This window comes from Glycine max, chromosome 6 (assembly GCF_000004515.6).
Source record: "Glycine max cultivar Williams 82 chromosome 6, Glycine_max_v4.0, whole genome shotgun sequence".
Classification (NCBI taxonomy): domain Eukaryota; kingdom Viridiplantae; phylum Streptophyta; class Magnoliopsida; order Fabales; family Fabaceae; genus Glycine; species Glycine max.
Genome location: NC_038242.2, coordinates 49,501,100 through 49,523,421, shown reverse-complemented (window position 1 = coordinate 49,523,421; position 22,322 = coordinate 49,501,100). Strand labels below are relative to the sequence as shown.

The 22,322-nt window shown below is 34.1% G+C and overlaps 1 protein-coding gene and 1 non-coding gene across 2 annotated transcripts; one reads left to right on the top strand and one right to left on the bottom strand.

Moving 5' to 3' along the window:
- Positions 1-149: 149 nt before the first annotated feature.
- Positions 150-21,765, top strand: LOC100800476 (uncharacterized). Its single transcript, XR_005891898.1, has 5 exons — positions 150-1,017; positions 7,173-7,779; positions 7,865-9,578; positions 10,037-12,907; positions 18,961-21,765. It is a non-coding gene; the product is annotated as an uncharacterized protein (transcript).
- LOC100801561 (disease resistance protein RPM1) lies at positions 2,519-5,967 on the bottom strand. The gene has a single exon (XM_014776843.3). It carries the CDS (start codon positions 5,814-5,816, stop codon positions 2,985-2,987), a length of 2,832 nt encoding a protein of 943 aa, XP_014632329.1. The 5' UTR covers positions 5,817-5,967; the 3' UTR covers positions 2,519-2,984.
- Positions 21,766-22,322: the final 557 nt, after the last annotated feature.

Here is a 22,322-nt window from a genome sequence, read left to right as displayed (position 1 = left end):
AAAATTATATTAAAATAGTCACCACAACCACCACCTAATTGCTCCAACATTATCTCCACCTTTGTCGGTGGCCAGCATTGGGTAATTACTGTACCTTATGACCCAAAACGGCATCTTATGTCCCTCCAAGAGATGCCTTTATATGGAGGATCAGAGATTAATTTAGCATGCTTCAAGTACTCAACACCCTTCTTATCACCTCTGTTGAAATGGTTTGAAGCAATCAATATATTCTGCTGTCTTATTGTCCTTACATGTCCCACCCAAGCTTCCAAGTCATCTTCTCTATCCCATCCCTGCTCAGTTCATGCCTCCAACTATTATAGAAGATCACTTTGTGACACTGATGATAAATATTTTAGTTTGTGATTAATGAGCCTGTAGTTACTAATGACTTGGATTGCTGTCCCAAAACTTGATGATTTGGGGAAAAGACTTCTGCTGATTGGAGGTGTCAGTTGTATTTGTTGTAGGAATACTGTCACATATTAAACTAACATATTCTTACTATGCTGCAACTTGTCATATGCAACTAGATAGGGAAGGAGTTAAAATGAAATGGTATTGGTACTTGTAACTTCAGCGCTAGCAGTACTTCAGAACATATATAGGGACATTTTCAAGAACTGGGGGCTTCTGCGAAGGCATTCACAGAACCCTTACTTGAGAGATGAACTCATAGTTCCATTATACAAAAGGGGTATACTTAATATACATGGTAACAAAAAATTGATCAAAGGCAAAAGGGTGTGTTCTATTTTATTGCTCTTGGATATTAATTCAATCTCTTTTCAATTTCATAGGTCCGGGACATAGTTAAAATTTGTTGGATGAAATTGGTGTTTGAAATGGATTGGTGCCCCTGGTTCATTGAGTGGCGATTTGTTGAGAGTGTGTGGAAGATAGTTATGGGAGGAGGTGGGGGAGCTCCAGCTCCTAAGGTAGATGAGCCAAACCCACACCCAGAAAAGGATCTGCTATCAGATGTTTCTTAATGGAATGTTTCTCTTCCATGGTGTGAGTTTTTCTGATCATAGATACCATTTTTGTTCTTTTACTTTGAACTTGATTTTTCTGTTCTCTTAACTGATGTGGTATATCTAAAAGTATGTTATGAGATTTTAACATTATTTGTTTATGCATGCTGGCTATTTATCTTATTATTAAACGCGGCTTTCTGTAAATTATTTCTTTTTAGTTTCTTTGATGTGAAAAAAACATTCTACTGAAAAAGAAATTTATTCTTAAGCTGATTATAATTTCTATAGATTTTTTTACAATTACATTTTGTCTACTATACTAAATGTTTTTGGTTTACAGATATTCTTATAGGTTCTTTACAGGGCTTGGGATATCTCATGCTCTGTTTACTTTTCTAATTTTCTAATTTTATTATGATAAAAAAATGAAAAACAAGAAGTGGACAGTGAAAATAACTGTTAAACAGCAGTTGATTTCAGCAACGCAACAGATTAATCCAGCAAATGACAAAGATACTGCAATTATCAAATCTTCATCACACACACACAAAAAAAAAAAAAATACACATATGCCTTCCAAAACCGATAGAAGGCAGACAAAAGTTTAGAATACAGGCAAAATAATTGGCAAGTAAGAGTAGGTTCCATCGTCACAACAAATCCAATAATAACAAAGAAATTACATTTTTCTTTACTATGAAAATGAAAATGCCCATTCAAATGAAAAAGTCTTGATTACAAGCTTTAAAGAGCAGCTCCAGCAACCTACAATGAACACCATGAAAGAAGAAAAATAAAATGTCTTGATGAGGAATGTCCTCTTAACTGGTAGCTAGTTCTTGTTTGAACCTGATTCTACTGTTCTCTTAACTGATATGGTATATTTAAAATTATGCTTTTGTGATTATAACATTATTTTTTTGGGCATGCTGGCTTTTTTTTTTTTTATCTAATTATGTGATATGAGAAAAACATTCTACTGAAAAAGAAATTTGTTCTTAAGGTGATTATAATTTCTGTAGATTTTTCTTACAATCACATTTTGTTTACTATACTAACTTTAAAATTTTTGTTTTATAGATTTTATTGTAGTGTTTTACATTATAGATTCTTTACAGGCTTGGGAAATCTCATGCTCGGTTTATTTTTCTAATTTTACTCTGATAAAAAAAAAAAAGTGGACAGTCAGAATAATTGGTAAGAACCAGTTGATTCCAGCAACACAACAGATTAATCCAGTCAAATAACAAAGATACTGCAGTTGTCAAATCTATATCACAAACTTTAAAGAGTAATTCGACAACCTTTGCTTAAAAAAACTCATATTTGCCTTCCAAGGCCAAGAGAAGGCCGACTAAAGTTTAGAATACAGGCAAAATAATCGGAAGCAACAGAAGGTTCCTTCATCACAACAAATCCACTAATGATAAAGAAATTAATTTTGTCTTTATTTTGAAAATGAAAATGTCCATTCAAATGAAGAAGTCATGTTTACAAGCTTTAAAGAGCAGCTCCCACAACCTGCAATAAACACAGGTAAGAAAAAGTTCAATAACTAAAAACAGAAATTCTAAAAAGCCTAGGGTCTAAAATGATAGTAAATCCTATTTGATTTCTCATTTCTATTTTTATTCACTTATTTTTTTAATAAAATTTAATTGTTTATTTAATTTTTATAGTTACAAAAACATTCCCTTTTAATCTTTATACTTGAAAAATTTTCTTTTTAGTCTCTAGTCTACACATACAATTTTTAATTACTTTTATTCCCATACACATTATTTTAATCCCCTTGGTCCCTATGGCAAGGAATAAAAGGAATTAAATATAGTATGTGTAAGGACCTAGGAAGCTCCGACACATCTTAAAATGGAGAGAGTAATTTACCCTAAACAAAATTAAAACAGGAAAATGAAAAAAAAAAAACAGTAAAAAGACAAACATATGATCGAGGAAAGGGTGCGTACTTTCATTTCAGACATCAAAGCATTATCAGTTTGTTTATCACTCCCTGTAGAACAAGCGAATGGTGCGGACTTCAAAATCATTGAGTTTTGGGCCAATCCAGTGGCGAATGAATACAAGGGGAACATGATTGATGATCCAATAATTTTGTCCATTTTGTGGATCAATGCTCTCAACAAATTCAGTTGGCATGTCAAGGAAATCAAGAGCTTTGAGGTTATCCAAGGCTTTGATGCCAGAGGGTACCTCCTTGAGATGGGGCATTTTGTTAAGTTTAAAATTTTCAAGAGAAAGCAAAGCTCCTTTGTCTATGAGGATAGAATTTACTCTATTCAACCGAGCAAGATACAATTCCTTCAATTTTGGAAAACCTCCACTTCGAAAATGCAAAATTTGACCATCATAGGCATTGTCCCAAATACTAACCTTCAACAAACTTGGCAACTTTTCTAGCGATCTCAACGGATCATCTTTCAAATTGGATAAAGCCAGCCTTATTTTAACAAGAAACTCAAGTGTTGAAATCCAATTAGGCATCTTCTCCAGTCTTGCTTTCAAATGAAGTCGTCGAAGTTGGGGTAGGGATGATATAGAGTTCAAGTCAATGATTTCATCTTGAGCTATTGCAGTGATATTAAGTGATTCAAGTTGTTTCATCTCTTCCACTGAAGCACATATTGCATTCCCATATTCCCTTCGAACACACCTTAAGCCTAACTTCCTTAACTGCCTTAAGAATCTCATCTCTTGGATGAGATCAATTCCTGCATGTTCAACCTCCACATAGCAAAGATTTTGTAGGGAAGTCAAGTTTTTAATACCCTTTTTCATTACAACTCCAGTTGTAAATCCCAACAGAGAATACTCAGCTTCATAGTTTCGATGGAAAGCAAGAAGATGTCGTAACTGTTTGAGCTTGTTTATTTCACTTGGAAACTCATGAACCAACGTATCTCTTATATCCAGGGTCTCTAGGTTCTTTAACTTCCCAACAGATTTAGGAAGAACCTGTACTTTAGTATTCCTTAGATTTAGGTACCTTAAGTGAAAAAGATTCCCTAAATTACTAGGAACATAACTTAACAATGTACCTTCAAGGTCGAGTACTTTCAAAGGCCTAGACTTCGAAGATAAGAGACCCATAAAAATGTCAAGCAGTCCTCCTTTTTTAAAAGCATGAATAGCACGAATGTGTGCGTTGTTAGTGCTCTTCAACACTTTGTTGGAACTAGTGTCTATAGATAGGCGTCTAATTGTTCCAAGTGTGGCTGATTCATCATCACCTTCATACAAAAAATGGCAAAAACTCAAGTCCTCCATTTTTCTTACGATCACTTCATGTAATAAATCATGGACTTGACAATTTTTAACTTTCCCTTCAAAGCCTATGCTCGAGACTTGAATCAGACTTCTATAGATTAACTCAGATAAGTACTCATCTGCAACCTGCTCTATAGTTCTTCTCCCATCAGATTTAACAAATCCTTCAGCTATCCATTGTCGAGTTAAACTTGTGTGATTAATGGAGTAGTCCTCTGGATATATACCCAAATACAAAAGGCATGGTTTCAAATGGTAAGGCAGGTTATCATAACTAAGAGACAAAATCTTAGTTAAACTAGTTAGATGGGGGTTACGCTGCAACTCCAGGTTTAGATTTTGGATCACCTTTTGCCATTCAAACACAGTTTTAGATTTTGTTGACAATAGACCACCAATGGCCACAATCGCCAAAGGTAGCCCCTTACATTTTCTAACAATTTTGTTTGACATACCTTGAAGCTCTGCTGGACATTTCCCACCTAGCTCAAATCTAAATGCCTTCTTGCAAAAGAGTTCCCATGCTTTGTCTGGAGGCAACAGTTGTAGGCTGTGAACATGAACAGGAAAGGATTTCTTGAAAAACTCAGCAACGTGCATCAGTCTAGTGGTGATTATGATCCTGCTTCTTTTATTGTTATTAGGCATGGAAAATTCAACTTGGTCACAAAAATCTTCATGCCATACATCATCAAAGAATATCAAATACCTTTTATGCTCCAAGTATTGCCTCAATTCAGAAATTAATGACTTCTCATCCATTTCATGTAACATTTGTGGAAGAGGGTCTTTTGTCTCCCTACAGAATTGCTTTATCATGTCTATGAATAACCCTCTGACAGTGTATGATTGAGAAACTGTGATGCAAGCACGACAATCAAAGTGACTTTTTACATTTTCACTATCAAAGACGTGCTTGCAAAGAGTGGTTTTTCCAAGTCCTCCCATCCCTACCACAGAAATTACTGTGCGCTCTTCTGTGCCCTTCAACAACCAAGCAACCAATTCATCTCTTGGCAATTCAAATCCTACAATTTCAGTTTCCTCGATGAAAAGGGAACTCATTCTAGGATCATGCCATCTACTACCTTCTATCCCTCCAGTGCTGCTGCTTGATGGTTGTTCTTGTGAAACTTGAAACTTATACCTTTCACTTCTTTCCTTAATTACAGAAAGTGACAATTTAATGTCCTGAATCTCTGTTGCTATCTGATGACGAGAAATCAATGTGCTGATCAGGTGTGTAATCTTGCAAATTGAAGCCCCACATCCAAGATGTTGGACCACATGAATCACCCTGAGGTATTCATCAATTACATCTTCTATACGAAATGATGCTTCTCTGACCTGCTTCACCCAAGTTCTTATTCCATCATTGGTGTTTGCTTCATCTGCAGCCCTTCTATCTGCATCTTTGAGGAAGGCTTGAATGCTTTCTAGTTCATCTTTGATGTCTGAAAAGTCTTTGTGGATGCCTCTTAGCAGCTTTGCTTCGTCCTTTAGGATTTCGTAAACTTCTCCTAAGGCAAAAGATACTGCTGTTTCTGCCATTTCACTCTTATCTCCTATTGCTACTCTGCAATTATGCTGTTTTCATGTATGCAGCATAAGCATTTCAGAAGGTATGGTGTTTTTTTTTTTTCTGCCTTTTTTCTTTCTTTGCTTACTCTATTTGTGAATGCTGCCAAGGAAAATTAATCTCAAAAGTCAATGAAAAGATACATATATTATAATTATGCCTTCTGCATAAAGGTATAATTATTCTTTCCTCTGTTTGGGCCCCTGGTTTTCTGGCCGAAGTTTTGGGTTTCATATTGATATTTTAGCAATAAATTCAACAATTCCTTAATTTTTATAAATGAATGATTTTAGTTTTTTTAGATTATTAATTAATAATTTTAATATGTAGAATTATTAAGTTAATTATAATTTAATTAAAAATAATTAATTATTAAAAAATAAATTATGTTTTTAGTCTTTAAATTTTTTAGATTTCTGATTTAGTTTCTAAACTTTTCGTTAAATGCTCAAAGTCTTACAACTTTTTTTTATTATATATTCTAATAAAATTTTATGATTACTTTACTTTTTATTACAAATAGAAACTTTATACAAATATCAACAATATTTCTCTAAGTTTTAGTCCTTCCTTTTATTTTGATTGTTAAATAATGATGTGTCATAAATTTTTTTATTATTTTATTACTTTTAGTGGTGGCTCGTTTTTTAGCAGTTCAATGCCGCCAGAAAATATGTAATTCAAAACGTTTAAATGCTATGAAACAGATTTTGATGATTTTAAACCTCCATAAGGTGTTGAGTTTTTAACACACTCTGAATCGAAATCCAATGAATATGCACCTCCACAAGTGCAGCCTCTCGATTGCACTGAAAAACAAGGCTCAATTTTCCTAGCACAAGCAGATTTCAAAGAGTCTGGATGATATGAACTGATGATATCTAAAGATACCACCATATAAGCACCTTTAAAGTTCACTGCTGAGTGTTAGACAGCACCATTTTTTTCTCACTCCTTAGACTAAGGGGCTAAACAGCTCAAAATAGCAGCAATGTCTCCCAATAAATGGAGACTACAAAAAGACAGACAGTAGTTGTAAAATTGAGAAACTGACACCAAGGTCAGAAAATTCATCAGACAGCACCAAAACAATTGAGCTTGTAAGTTCCAATAGGATGTTTTTTCCAGTCAATATCTATTGGACAACTTAATTTGGTGTCAATTAATTTTAAGCTGAAATCTAACATAAAACAACATCTGCATGATATTATTTGGAAGTCAGTGTTCACTTGTCTCTGCCTTTAAAGTTGCAGCAAGTTTTGTTACCCCTATGAACTTATAACTGCTCTGCAGATCTACATATCTAACCATTTAATACAATATAGCAGGTAGCACAAGAGAGAAGAAGAAAGGTCGCATTGGGACCAATTCTTTCATCCCCTTCTTCAGAGAGCCAAGTAGCATTGGAGACTTTCAAAGGGGGATCAACAATTACTGGCATTAAGGCCTTCCAATCCTCTTAAGCGATCCAAAATTCCACCTTATGTCCCTCCAAGAGCTACCTTGTGATCTGGAGGATCAGAGATTTGTTTAGCATGCTTCAAGTGCTCAAGACACTTCTTATTTTCTCTGTTGAAATGGCTTGCAGCCATAATTCTCATCCTTACATGTCCTTCCCAAGCTTCCAAGTCATCTACTCTATCTCATCCCCTAAAAGATGATGATTTGGGGAAAATATCTCTGCTGATTGAAGGTGTCAGTAGCAATATATGAATTCTATTACATATTAAACTGACAGATTCTTACTATGCTGCAACTTGTCATGAAACTAGAGAGCAAAGGAGTTGGAAGGTGCTGACACTTGTAACTTAGTACTAGCAGTACTTCCGAACACATTTTGTAACCTAAGTACTAGTTCTGTGAAGGCAATCAAAGAAACCCTATTTGAGAGATGAACACATAGTTCCACATAATAGTGTCTACTTCATATCCAAGGTAAAAAAAGGTTGATCAAAGGCCAAAGGGTTGAGTTCTGTATATTGTTCTTGGATATTAATTCAAACTCTTATCAAATTCACAGGTCCTGGGCATTGTTCTTAAAATTTCATGGAAGCAGTTGGTGTCTGAAATGGATTGGCACCCCTTCATAGAGTGGCAATTTTTTGTTGAGAGTGTGTGAAAGACAATTGTGGCAGGAGGTGGGGGAGTTCCAGTGCCTAAGGTAGTTGAGCCACAATCACACTCACCAAAGGAATTTCTTACTGCATTAGGAGTCCTCCTCTATGGCATAAGTTTATCTGATCATAGATTCCATTTTTGTGCTCTTACTTTAAACCTGATTCTTTTGTTCTTTTAATTAATAGGATATATTTAAAGAGTTTAATGTCTATGCATTGAAAGTTTTATACTGAAAAATCTTTTGCTCATTTTATTTTTTTAATTTTATCATGATAAAAAAACAAAAACAAACAAGAGAACAGTTAAAATAATCTTAAAAAATATTTTAAAAAATACTTGAAGGAAGAGTTTTATGATCCATCTATATAATCTTATATTTAAAAAATATAAAGTATTGGTGTCGTATCCATGTCAAATACCGATAAACCTTTGATACGTCTCGATAGGTATCCATGAAGTATCCAATTTTTTATTTTATTTTTTTATAAGAAAATGTAGAACACAATTGAGTTATGACTCTCATACGACTCAGGATGATTAGACACGACTTCAATACAACTCAACTTATTTTAAATACACTTCCAATATGACTTGAGCCATTTTTTAATTTTTTAGTATAATTTTATGGTTTTAACTTTAGGATTGTTAAAATAAAAAGAAAGTCCAGACATACATAAAACACAACTCCTTTTCTCTTCTCAAAACATAAACAAAAACATGACATATCCCTTCTCTCTTCTCCAAGCCTGTGACAATCCCTTTTGACAGTTCTAAATGTTCTTTTGATGAGAGAGTTTATTTTTTCAGCAAGTGTTTGCAATGTCTGCTAAAATAGAATTTACATATTTGCATTATTTTAACAACATTCTAGAGTCTTTGCATAATTGCATTTTAACATCCGTACTATTGCTCTTTATTTTAAGTCAATGTATTTTTTATTAATATATCCAAAGCCTGTTGTATCTATAATTTAAAAAAAATTGTCATATTTTCATATTTGTGTCCTATTGTATCTGTATTTAGACTACATAATCGTCCATATATTATTTGTCTCGAACAAGAATTGTTTCAAGAAAAAAATATTTGTGGTTTAAACAGAAAAAACTTTATTTTAAATGTTTATTCTTTATTTCTCTTCCATCAAACAACATCTATTTTCACTTTATTTCTCTTTTTTTTTTATAATTATCTTCTTTTTGACGTACCTGCTCTCCTATTTTTTCTCCTCCCACCGAACACAGCCTTAATGATTAATGATGACTGAAATTTCACGTTCTTTTCACTGTGGTCACCGTGGAAAACAGCATGGAAGTGTGTTGCAGCTTGCATTAGGTGCTTTTGTACTTTAATTGAAAATTAGTGATTTCAGTTCACACCAGTGAATGCATCCACCTGCAATTGGAGAACTCAACGCTGCCGCCAGTGAGTAAGTAAATACTAAACGACTCAATTTCGGTTATTGCAACATCCGGTTGATTGAGTTGGGGATTTGGAGTGATGGGTGAATGGTGAAGATGGGTTTGTGAAAAGAAAATGAATCAGAACCAGAGATGAAGTTGGAACGGGTTACCCTCAACGGAATGGTGTTCACGGCTTCGCAATCTCAGCAGTGTCAGGTAAGTTAACTTGTAACACATTCGTAGCTCTTATTTACAGATCCCAATGACTTTTGGGTGTTTGATTGTGTGTGTGTGTGTGTGGGGGGGGGGGGGGGGGGGGGGGGGGGGGAAAAAAATTTGGGAAAAATAAGGAAATTTTGTGGGGGAAGAAAAAAATAGTTTCGGTGAAAGGAGTAGTTAAATAAATATTTAAATAGGTTAGTTTTCTAACTTTCATTTATGGCAAATGTTAACTAGTAGCATTAGGATAGTGATTAAGGAACTAAAATGAGAAATTTTTATTGGAATATGTAAAATTGCGTTGTCATGATTTTTTATATGCTCTCCTGTGATTTCCACAATAAATACTTTCTTTTTTTTTAGTTTCTTAACCAATGCCTAAGAACATTATTTAGCAAGACCCTTAATTTATTTATGTCCACTGTTTAATTTATCTAAAACATTCATTGGAACAGCATAATTGCAAAGGTAGCAGTATTGTATGAGATAAGAATGAAATGGCAGAAACTGCAGTATCTTTTGCCTTGGAAAGAGTGTTCCAAATCCTAACGGAAGAAACAAACCTGCTAAGAGGCACCCACAAAGATTTTTTAGGCATCAGAGATGAACTAGAGAGCATTCAAGCTTTCCTCAAAGATGCAGATAGAAGGGCTGCAGATGAAGCCAACACCAAGGCTGGAATCAGAACATGGGTGAAGCAGGTCAGAGAAGCATCATTTCGAATAGAAGATGTCATTGATGAATACCTCAGGGTGATTCATGGGGTCCAACATCTTGGATGTGGGGCTTCAATTTGCAAGATTACGAGCCTCATCAGCACAGTGACTTCTCGTCATCAGATAGCAACTGAGATTCAGGACATCAAAGTGTCACTTTCTCTAATCAAGGAAAGAAGTGAAAGATATAAGTTTCAAGTTTCACAAGAACAACAATCAAGCAGCAACACTGAAGCGATAGAAGGCAGTAGATGGCATGATTCTAGAATGAGATCCCTTTTCATTGAAGAAACTGAAATTGTAGGATTTGAATTCCCTAAAGATGAATTGGTTGGTTGGTTGTTGAAGGGCACAAAAGAGCCCACGGTGATTTCAGTAGTAGGGATGGGAGGACTTGGAAAAACCACACTTGCCAAGCACGTTTTTTGCAGTGAAAAGGTAAAAAGGCACTTTGATTGTCGGGCTTGCATCACAGTTTCTCAATCATACACTGTGAAAGGGTTATTCATAGACATGATAAAACAATTTTGTAAGGAGACCAAAAACCCTCTTCCAGAAATGTTACACGAAATGGACGAGAAGTCACTAATTTCTGAAGTGAGGCAATACTTGCAGCATAAAAAGTACTTGATATTCTTTGATGATGTATGGCATGAAGATTTTTGTGACCAAGTTGAACTGGCCATGCTTAATAACAATGAAAGTAGCAGGATCATAATCACCACTAGAATGATGCATGTTGCTGAGTTTTTCAAGAAATCCTTTCCTGTTCATATTCTCAGCCTACAACTGTTGCCTCCAGACAAAGCATGGGAACTCTTTTGCAAGAAGGCATTCAGATTTGAGCTACACGGGCAATGTCCTGCACTGCTTGAAGGTATGTCAGATGAAATTGTTAGAAAATGCAAGGGGCTGCCTTTGGCGATTGTAGCCATTGGTGGTCTACTTTCAACAAAATCAAAAACTGTCTTTGAATGGCAAAAGGTGAATCAAAATCTAAACCTCGAGTTGCAGCGTAATGCCCATCTCACTAGTATAACAAAGATTTTATCTCTCAGTTATGATGACCTGCCTTACTATTTGAAACCATGCATTTTGTATTTTGGAATATATCCACAGGACTACTCCATTAATCATAACAGGTTAACACGACAATGGATAGCTGAAGGGTTTGTTCAGTCTGATGGAAGAAGAACTTCAGAGCAAATTGCAGATGAGTACTTATCCGAGTTAATTTATAGAAGCCTGGTTCAAGTCTCAACAGTTGGCTTTGAAGGGAAAGTTAAAAGTTGTCGAGTCCATGATTTATTACACGAAGTGATAGTAAGAAAAATGAAGGACTTAAGTTTTTGCCATTTTGTGAATGAAGGTGATGATGAATCAGCCACAATTGGAGCAACTAGACGCCTATCTATAGACACTAGTTCCAACAATGTGTTAAAGAGCACTAACAGCACACATATTCGTGCTATCCATTGTTTTGGAAAAGGAGAACAGCTCGAGCCTTTTATGGGTCAACTATTTTCGAAGTCTAGGGTTATGAAAGTACTCAACCTTGAAGGTACATTGTTAAATTATGTTCCCAGTAATCTAGGGAATCTTTTCCACTTAAGGTACATAAATCTAAAGAATACTAAAGTACGGATTCTTCCCAATTCTGTTGGTAAGTTACAGAACCTAGAGACCTTGGATATCAGAAACACGTTGGTTCATGAGTTACCAAGTGAAATAAACATGCTCAAAAAGTTAAGATATCTTCTTGCTTTCCATCGAAACTATGAAGCAGATTATTCTCTTTTGGGATCTACAACTGGTGTGCTAATGAAAAAAGGTATTCAAAATTTGACTTCCTTACAAAACCTTTGTTATGTGGAGGCAGATCATGGGGGCATAGATCTCATCCAAGAGATGAGATTTTTAAGGCAGTTAAGGAAGTTAGGCTTAAGGTGTGTTCGAAGGGAATATGGGAATGCAATATGTGCTCCAGTGGAAGAAATGAAACAACTTGAATCACTTAATATCACTGCAATAGCTCAAGATGAAATCATTGACTTGAACTCTATATCATCCCTACCCCAACTTCGACGACTTCATTTGAAAGCAAGACTGGAGAAGATGCCTAATTGGATTTCAACACTTGAGTTTCTTGTTAAAATAAGGCTGGCTTTATCCAATTTGAAAGATGATCCGTTGAGATCGCTAGAAAAGTTGCCAAGTTTGTTGAAGGTTAGTATTTGGGACAATGCCTATGATGGTCAAATTTTGCATTTTCGAAGTGGAGGGTTTCGCAAATTGAAGGAATTGTATCTAGCTCGCTTGGATAGAGTAAATTCTGTCCTAATAGATAAAGGAAGTTTGCTTTCTCTTGAAAATTTTATAATTTGCAAAATCCCCCATCTCAAGAAGCTACCCTCTGGCATCGAAGCCTTGGATAACCTTAAAGTTATTGACTTCCGTGATATGCCAACTGAGCTTGTTGAGAGCATTGATCCAAAAAAAGGTCAAGATTATGAGATTATCAATCAAGTGCCCCTAGTAATCATTCGTCATTGGATTGGCCCAAAACTCAGTGATTTTGAAGTCCGCGCTATTCACTCGTCCTCCCAGAAATCATAAACATAATGATTATGCTTTGATGCCTAATATGAAGGTAGATACTACATCATACCCTTTCCTCAATCATATGCTTGTCTTTCTTTTCATGTTTTAATTTTATTTACCTGTCATGTATACATTTATCCTTTTATACATTTTTATACTTGGATTCTATCTTGTCTTTTATGTGAGTTGATGTGTCTTTGAGTAAATATACAATTTTGATGCTTCTTTTGTATTGTTCAGATTTCCAGGTTTTAGTTTATGCAATTCGTCTTGAAAGGTGAACCTCTGAGTAGAGATAGCAATGAGTAGGATTTAGGTAGGGTTCTATAGTATCCATCCCTATACTCGTGTTTAAAAAATATTCCAGACCTGTACCCAGTCCCATATCGCGTGGGTAGCAATTTTAATTCTCATCCTTGTACCCACTGGGTATCCATATACTCATACCCACTTCACAACCTACACTTTACTTATGTGTCAATTTTTCGTTTTACTTTTTTTTTATAAATGAAGGAAAAGGAACAGCAAAAAGAAAATTACACTCTAGGGAAAGGCAGAAGCAAAGCATCTGCTAATAAAAATATAAATGAAAATGTCATGGGAGTAAGAATTGCGATATACAATAAATACTTTTTATCCACTGTTATATGATGTTGCTAGTGACTTATTTTTATTTTTTCTTACAAATTTTGAATCATTTGTATGACTTTCTTTTTTGAATCATCATGTGACTGCATTTAATGTCGTCTGTTACTTGTTAAAGACTAATTTATAAATTACTCCTCTTAAATAAGACTTTTTGGCATATTTCAATTTTTTAACCGATATATTTGTACTATATTACTCTTTTATTTGGTTTTCAAAATTTTGAAGAAAAGGTAAATATATAGGAATTGTTTGATCACTATTTTTGAAGATAACTTTTTTGCTTTTGAAATAGAAAACTAGAAGAAAAAAAAAACTTAGTAAGATTTGTTTTATATTGTAACAACTAGAATATCAATGTCTAGCAGTGAATGGGCTTGTTTTCTTTCTGCATTTACGAATTTCCATATTCTGTTCCCAAATAAAATATATCCTTATTTTTCTTCATTTTGGCGTTTATTGAAGGCTGTTGGAGCTGCTCTTAAAGCTTGCAATCAAGACGACTTCATTTGAATGAGCATTTTCATTTTCATGATAAAGACAAATGTAATTTCTGTATTGTCATTGGATTCGTTGTCATGATGGAACCTACTGTTGTTTGCCAATTATTTTTCCTGTATTCTAAACTTTAGTCTGCCTTCTATTGGTTTTGGAAGTCAAATGTGATTTTTTTTCTTTTTCTTTATTGAAGTTTGTGGAATTACTCTTTAAAGTTTGCAATGAATATTCTACATTTAACAGGACATTTTCCTGTTCCTTCCCAATATAAACAATTCCAGAATGCAGTATCTTTGTTATTTTACTGAATTAATTTCCTGCGTTGCTGGAATCAATGTTGCTTACCAATTATTTTGACTATCCTTGTCTTGTTTTTCTATTTTTGTTTATCATGATAAAATTAGAAAATAAGAAAAATGAACAGAGCATGAGAAACCAGGCTCTGTAGAAAATCTATAATGTAAGAAAATCTTTAAAAAAAGTAAAAAAACATAATCCTTAAAGTTAGTATAGTAAATAAAAAAATGTGATTTTAATAAAAATCTATAGAAATTACAATCAGTAAGCTGCTTAATATTTTCAGTTGAATTTTTTCACATCCAAGCAGCTAAAAGGAAAGAATTTGTAGAAAGCCATTTTTAATAATAAGATAAAAATCCTTTTTTTTTTCGATTTAAAGATAACCCCCAAATGAAGGTGGTACCTCATGGCCTCAAACACTTGGAAAACCTTCAAATTTCTTGGCTTTGCTGATATGCCTAATGAATTATTAGAGTAGAAAGAACTGATCAAAAGGTGGACACGATTATTTGTTTATCAAGCATATTCCCCGTGTCCTTATTTGTCAGAATGTGGGACCAAGATTTCATGACTGTGTCGTGTCCTATTCCCACATCAGCCAGTCTCTGAAATGTGAAGATAATTTTCCCTCATGCCATATATTAATTGTGCTCATATAAATGTTTGAAATTACAATAATGTTATTCTCCATAGTTTTAAAACTGGTTCGAACCGGCAATTCTTTATTTTTGGTGAATTGAGTTATGGTCTTTAAATTTTTGTACTGCTCAAAATTCAATTCTCAAAGGAGGCGCTCGCCCATGATCAACATACACTACTACTGACAAAATTCTAACACCGTGGATAAGATAAAAACCCTGAAGTCGAGCTGATAGTGAAGGGCATAAGCACAACAAATATGGCCAAGGATGGCATCTTGTTAACCAAATGGCAAGAATTTCCCACTCTAACTAAAGAAACCACAACTTCAGAAGATTTTATAGGTTACGCTATTAACATGGTTGAAGGAAATATAAGATTAACTTGGTGGTGAATAGAGAAAAGAAGAGAAGAATCGTGAGTTCAAATTCTTATTAACAAAAACTAATAACATTAATCTTTGTTGATAAAAAAATTATATTGTTTAACCTTTTCAAGAAACTCAAAACTCCTGCGACATCATAAATCCATCCTGAAGGACCCCATTAATTAAGATAAACATCACCTCTAAATAGACAAGCAAAATAGATAAGCATCAAGGCCTACGCATCAACACCGAGTCAAGTATTCATGATCAAATACCCGATTGTTCTAAAGAACTAACAATAAACAAAGGTGACTTTAGGACAAATCAAATGCTATTTGGAAATTTCAAGGAAGCTTATCAAACTTAAATTAAAAATAAAGAGGGATTAACGTTTAACTTTAAAATATAAACATTGAATAAGTTGTCACTTAAAGATTTGGAACATTAATTATTTTATTATTATGTTAAATTAGATGTTTATTCCTCTAATTTATTTTTTAGATTTAATTTAGTCGTCTAGTTATTTTTGGATTAAATTTGGTCCTTAATTCTTTAAATCAATTCATTTGATCTTTCAATATAAATTCTAAGAAATCATATTTTGTAGCGATTTAAAACTGTCATTAAGGGTTTTAAACTATCAAAAATATACATTTTCTAGAAAAATGGATAGATTTTAAAAATTAGAGGACCAAATTAAAAAAAAATAAAAGATACAGTTGAATCGATTTTAAAAATTAAAAGATCAAATTAAAAAAATTAAAAAATCAAATTGAGACTAAATAATAAATTAGAGGAAAAAAAACTAATTTAAACTTATTACTATATCTAGGGTGGATTTCAAAGCTATACCAATGCACCATTTCTTCAAAACTTCGCGGTCAACAGTAAGCATTTTTCATAATCGAGGATCACTCACCAGCAAGTTGGTTATAAACAAGAATAAATACGGTTTGAAGATTATAAACAATTGCATAATGCACAGAAGCCGTGGAAGTTAAAGCTATATATATATATATATATATATATATATTAATTAAGCCTTTCGCATTTCATTGGATGCAGGTCACTATAAATATATCTAGACGACCATTTTTCAGATTGACGATAACTTCTCAGCCTCCTCTTCCTCTCAATTTCGTTTTTCCTTCTCTCCCTCCCAAAACCCTATTTTTTTCCGCATACCACCAAACCTATCCTAGAAAAATGACGATCTTAAAACTTATTCACTGTTGGATCGTCGTGAAACTTGAGCACCAAGTTTGAAATCGAGTCCCTAACATTTTCACCGTTGGAAATTATGAAAACATGTCAGAGCTGAGAGAAATACCATTTGCATTGTAACTTTTCTTTTTTCGCAGAAACTCAGAGCTATCTCGGTAAAATTACAATCCCGAACTCGTTAACCGTTAGATTATCGTGAAATTTTGATATGTGATTCGAGATTAATTTTCACACGTCTTTACCATTGGGATTTGTAAAACAATGTCTGTGGAGGGAGAAATATGCATCACATGTAGGACAATGGAATAGAGGCTTCAATCTCTTCTCCTTCTCTATGTTTGGGAACCCTAACAGAGCAACCACCGGAGGAGGAGCTCTAGAGAGCACCAGAAACACCACAATTGATAAAGGAGAACGTTTGAGCACTACATCAAGGTAAGGGGCGAGTTATTCACAATTGGGGATTAGTGAGAACATATGTAATGATCCTTAGAGTATCAGTTGGAATGAGTTTTGGGGTATTTCCGTAATTTTTTATATTATCCTTATAATTATAACTGTGAATTATATATGTTTGATGAACTAGTTGATGTCCCAATGAGAAATGGCTGTGAAATTAATGTGTTATTGTGTTGAGTGTGAACCCTTACGAAAATTGAGCTCTTTTTATTAACGTGAATTATATTCTAAATAATATTATTCAATGACTTATTTTATACATATTATTATCTTGTTCTAATTTTTCCACGAGGATGATTAACATGTTATGTGTAAATATTTATTGTAATACTAAAATAATAAATTAAAGAAAGTTATAAGGTTAATGTCTAGTGGTAATTTCTTTTGATGTAATATTAAATTAATTGTTATAAAAACTCTTTTGATTAAAAATAATGTAGCTTGATTTACTATATATATATTTATATATGTTTTGTGTCATGCAAATATGATTACTGTGTGATGTGTATATGAGTTATAAGGTGTAATAAATTATTATAATGACATTATAATATTATTATGGAGATTGAGTAGTACAAAGTGGAATGTGTCAATTTGCGAGATACATGTAAACATGAGATGATTGATTGTGACATTATGAGATGTTAAATTGTGGGCATGATATTTGGTTGTGAATAAGTGTGTATGTTTAACACTTATGTGACAATAATTATGTTGTGAGCTATGAATTATACAATAACTCGACCAGTGTTGATATTGAGAAAATGTTTATGCGCAATATTAAAGAGAAAATGTAGATTTCTTATTTAGGAACCAGTGTTAAATTATAGCGAAATGTGTTGAACGTGTTTAACACTAAGTAAAATCATGAGTAGTGTCTACATGCAAAAAATTATTTTAGGGGTTGGACTTGAATCAGGAGGGAGAGGCTTTGACGGACTCTTCGGAGTGTAGACCTTGAGGGTAAATACACTCGGTTTGAGTGCTCCTTTAAGTTTGTGTCGATCCCACATGGTTGGAGCATTCTTGCAAAACAGCGTGATCCTGACTGGTCTCTTTATGATTTTAGTTAGTGAGAGTGACTTGATATACCCATTTTGTGGTGTGTCTTGTTATGTACTCCTAAGCGCCTCAGGGTAGTTTTTCACTGACATGGTATCACATTGCATATAGGTTTGAGTCTTAGCATAATTATTGCATACGCTTGCTAATTGTTCATTATGAAATTGATGTGTTATTATATATTGATCGGAGTGTGTGATTCATGTGTAATGTGATTGATGATTGAAAAGTGAATTTTAAATGACAAAGTGGTGGAATTACGTGAGTTATGTTTAAGTAAGTTGTATCTCATTTATATTATATGTATATCTAGTTGTCTTGTTTCTCTATTAGGTAGGAATGTGATAACTCACTCCATGTGTGATATCTAGTTGTCTTAGACGACCTTGTTTTGAATCGAGATGATTTATTATTTATTTGGACAAGTTTTATTATTTATTTAGACAAGTTTTATTATGATGTTAGAAAAGTGAATGAAAACCTTTTACCCTTTTGAAAGACTTTTATTTAAACATGTTTTAAAAAATTTTAATTAATTATAATTTATTATTCATATTATATTATATATATAAAAGGTAGAGGATGTCACGATCTACATATCACCAACTTCATAAAATAAGTAACCAAACAAATGACCGTTTCCATTAAAAAAAAAATGACCGTTAGAAAATTGGAAGTCATGCACCAACTGTGCACGTTTCTTTTCATTGACTTTGGAGATTGATTTGCCTTGGCAACATTCACAAATACTGTATCCAAAGGAAGAAAAAAGGCAAAAAAAAAAAAAAAAAGACACCATATTTTTCTGAAATGCTTATGCTGGATACATATAGGAATATCATAATGGAGAAATAGCAATATGAGATAGAGTGAAATGGCAGAAATTGCCGTAGCATTTGCCTTGGGGCAAGTGTTCCAAATCCTAAATGATGAGACAAACCTGTTAGGAGGCATCCACAAAGATTTTTCAAACATCAGAGATGAACTAGAAAGCATTCAAGCTTTCCTCAAAGATGCAGATAGAAAGGCTGCAGATGAAGCAAACACCAACCATGGAATAAGAACATGGGTGAAGCAAGTGAGAGAAGCATCATTTCGTATAGAAGATATCATTGATGAATACCTCAGGGTGATTCATGTGGTTCCCCACCTTGGATGTGAGGCTTCAATTTGCAAGATTACAAGCCTGATAAAAACATCAATTTCTCGCCATCAGATAGCTACTAAGATTCAGGACATTAAGTTGTCAATTTCTGTAATCAAGGAAAGAAGTGAAAGGTATAAGTTTCAACCTTCACAAGAACCACCATCAAGCAGCAGCACCAGAATGGGTTCCCTTTTTATTGAAGAAACTGAAATTGTAGGATTTAAATTGCCAAGAGATGAATTGGTTGGTTGGCTGTTGAAGGGCACAGAAGAGCGAACAGTGATTTCAGTGGTAGGGATGGGAGGACTTGGAAAAACCACTCTTGCCAAGCATGTTTTTGATAGTGAAAAAGTAAAAGGTCACTTTGATTATCGTGCTTGCATCACAGTTTCTCAATCATACAGTGTCAGAGGGTTATTCATAGAAATGATAAAGCAATTTTGTAGGGAGGCAAAAGACCCTCTTCCAGAAATGTTACACGAAATGGACGAGAAGTCACTAATTTCTGAAGCGAGGCAATACTTGCAGCACAAAAGGTATTTGATATTCTTTGATGATGTATGGCATGAAGATTTTTGTGACCAAGTTGAATTTGCCATGCCTAATAACAATAGAAGTAGCAGGATCATAATCACCACTAGAATGATGCATGTTGCTGAGTTTTTCAAGAAATCCTTTCCTGTTCATATTCTCAGCCTACAACTGTTGCCTCCAGACAAAGCATGGGAACTCTTTTGCAAGAAGGCATTCAGATTTGAGCTACACGGGCAATGTCCTGCACTGCTTGAAGGTATGTCAAATGAAATTGTTAGAAAATGCAAGGGGCTGCCTTTGGCGATTGTAGCCATTGGTGGTCTACTTTCAACAAAATCAAAAACTGTCTTTGAATGGCAAAAGGTGAATCAAAATCTAAACCTCGAGTTGCAGCGTAATGCCCACCTCACTAGTATAACAAAGATTTTATCTCTCAGTTATGATGACCTGCCTTACTATTTGAAACCATGCATTTTGTATTTTGGAATATATCCACAGGACTACTCCATTAATCATAACAGGTTAACACGACAATGGATAGCTGAAGGGTTTGTTCAGTCTGATGGAAGAAGAACTTCAGAGCAAATTGCAGATGAGTACTTATCCGAGTTAATTTATAGAAGCCTGGTTCAAGTCTCAACAGTTGGCTTTGAAGGGAAAGTTAAAAGTTGTCAAGTCCATGATATATTACATGAAATGATAGTAAGAAAATTGAAGGACTTGTGTTTTTGCCATTTTGTGCATGGAGGTGATGAGTCAGCCACAAGTGGAACAACTAGACGCTTATCTGTAGACATTAGTTCCAACAATGTGTTGAAGAGCACTAACTACACACACATTCGTGCTATTCATGTTTTTGGGAAAGGAGGACTGCTTGAGCTTTTCACGGGTCTCTTATCTTCAAAGTCAAGGGTTTTGAAAGTACTCGACCTTCATGGTACATCCTTAAATTATATTTCAGGTAATTTAGGGAATCTTTTTCACTTAAGGTACCTAAATCTAAGGGGTACGAAAGTACAGGTTCTTCCTAAATCTCTTGGTAAGTTGCAGAACTTAGAGACCTTGGACATAAGAGACACATTGGTTCATGAGTTACCAAGTGAAATAAACATGCTCAAAAAGTTAAGGCATCTTCTTGCTTTCCATCGAAACTATGAAGCACGTTATTCTCTCTTGGGATTTACAACTGGTGTGCTAATGGAAAAGGGTATTAAAAACTTGACTTCCCTATTAAAACTTTGCTATGTGGAGGTAGATCATGGTGGGATAGATCTCATCCAAGAGATGAAATTCTTATGGCAATTAAGCAAGTTAGGCTTAAGGCGTGTTCGGAGGGAATATGGGAATGCAATATGTGCTTCCGTGGTAGAGATGAAACACCTTGAATCACTTGATATCACTGCAATAGGTGAGGATGAAATCATTGACTTGAACCCTATATCATCCCTACCCCAACTTCAACGCCTTAAATTGAAAACAAGACTGGAGAAGATGCCTAATTGGATTTCAAAACTTGAGTTTCTTGTTGAGATAAGGCTGGGTTTATCCAATTTGAAAGATGATCTTTTAAGATCGGTAGAAAACTTGCCAAATTTGTTGAAGCTTGGTATTTGGGACAATGCCTATGGTGGTGAAATTTTGCATTTTCAAAGTGGAGGGTTTCCAAAATTGAAGGAACTGTATCTAGCTCGCTTGAATAGAGTAAATTCTGTATTAATAGATAAAGGAAGTTTGCTTTCTCTTGAATATTTTATAATTGCCAAAATCCCCCATCTCAAGAAGCTATCCTCAGGCATCAAAGCCTTGGATAACCTTAAAGTTATTGACTTCCGTGATATGTCAACTGAGCTTGTTGAGAGCATTGATCCAAAAAAAGGTCAAGATTATGAGATCATCAATCATGTTCCCCAAGTACTCATCCGTCATTGGATTGGCCCAAAACTCAATGATTTTGACATCCGCTCTATTCACTAGTCCTCCAAGGAATCTTAAACAAACTGATAATGCTTTGATGTCTAATATAAAGGTACATACCCTTTCCTCAATCATATGTTCGTCTTTCTTTTCATGTTTTAATTTTATTTACCAATCATGTAGACATTTATCCTTTTATACTTGGATTCTGTCATGTCTTTTATGTGAGTTTTTTTTTTTTTAATACAGGTCTTTTATGTGAGTTGATGTATCTTAGAGATGCAATGTTCTCCATAAAAAATGCTTCATTTGTGTTGTTTTGATTTTCAAGTTTCTGTCAAGTTGAATTTCTTAGCAAGTTGAATAAGGTGAGCATATATCACTAGTGGGTTCCTTACCTTGAGTTAACTTTTAAAATTGAGTTAGGTCAAACATAAACAATTCTAAAATGACATTAGAATCTATCTATAAAAAAAAGTGTTACTCATTATATCCACGCACGAAGCACGTTAAAAGTGTTAAGTGTGAATGAAAAACAACTTTCATCCTATAAATTAACTTTTAGAGATGAGTTAGGAAAAAAATCTACAATTTTATGATCCATAAATTGATATGTTTGAAAATTAATTTATATA

Excerpts from the sequence above, each read along its gene's own strand:
- LOC100801561 (XM_014776843.3), bottom strand. The coding sequence starts at position 5,816 with ATGGCAGAAACAGCAGTATCTTTTGCCTTAGGAGAAGTTTACGAAATC.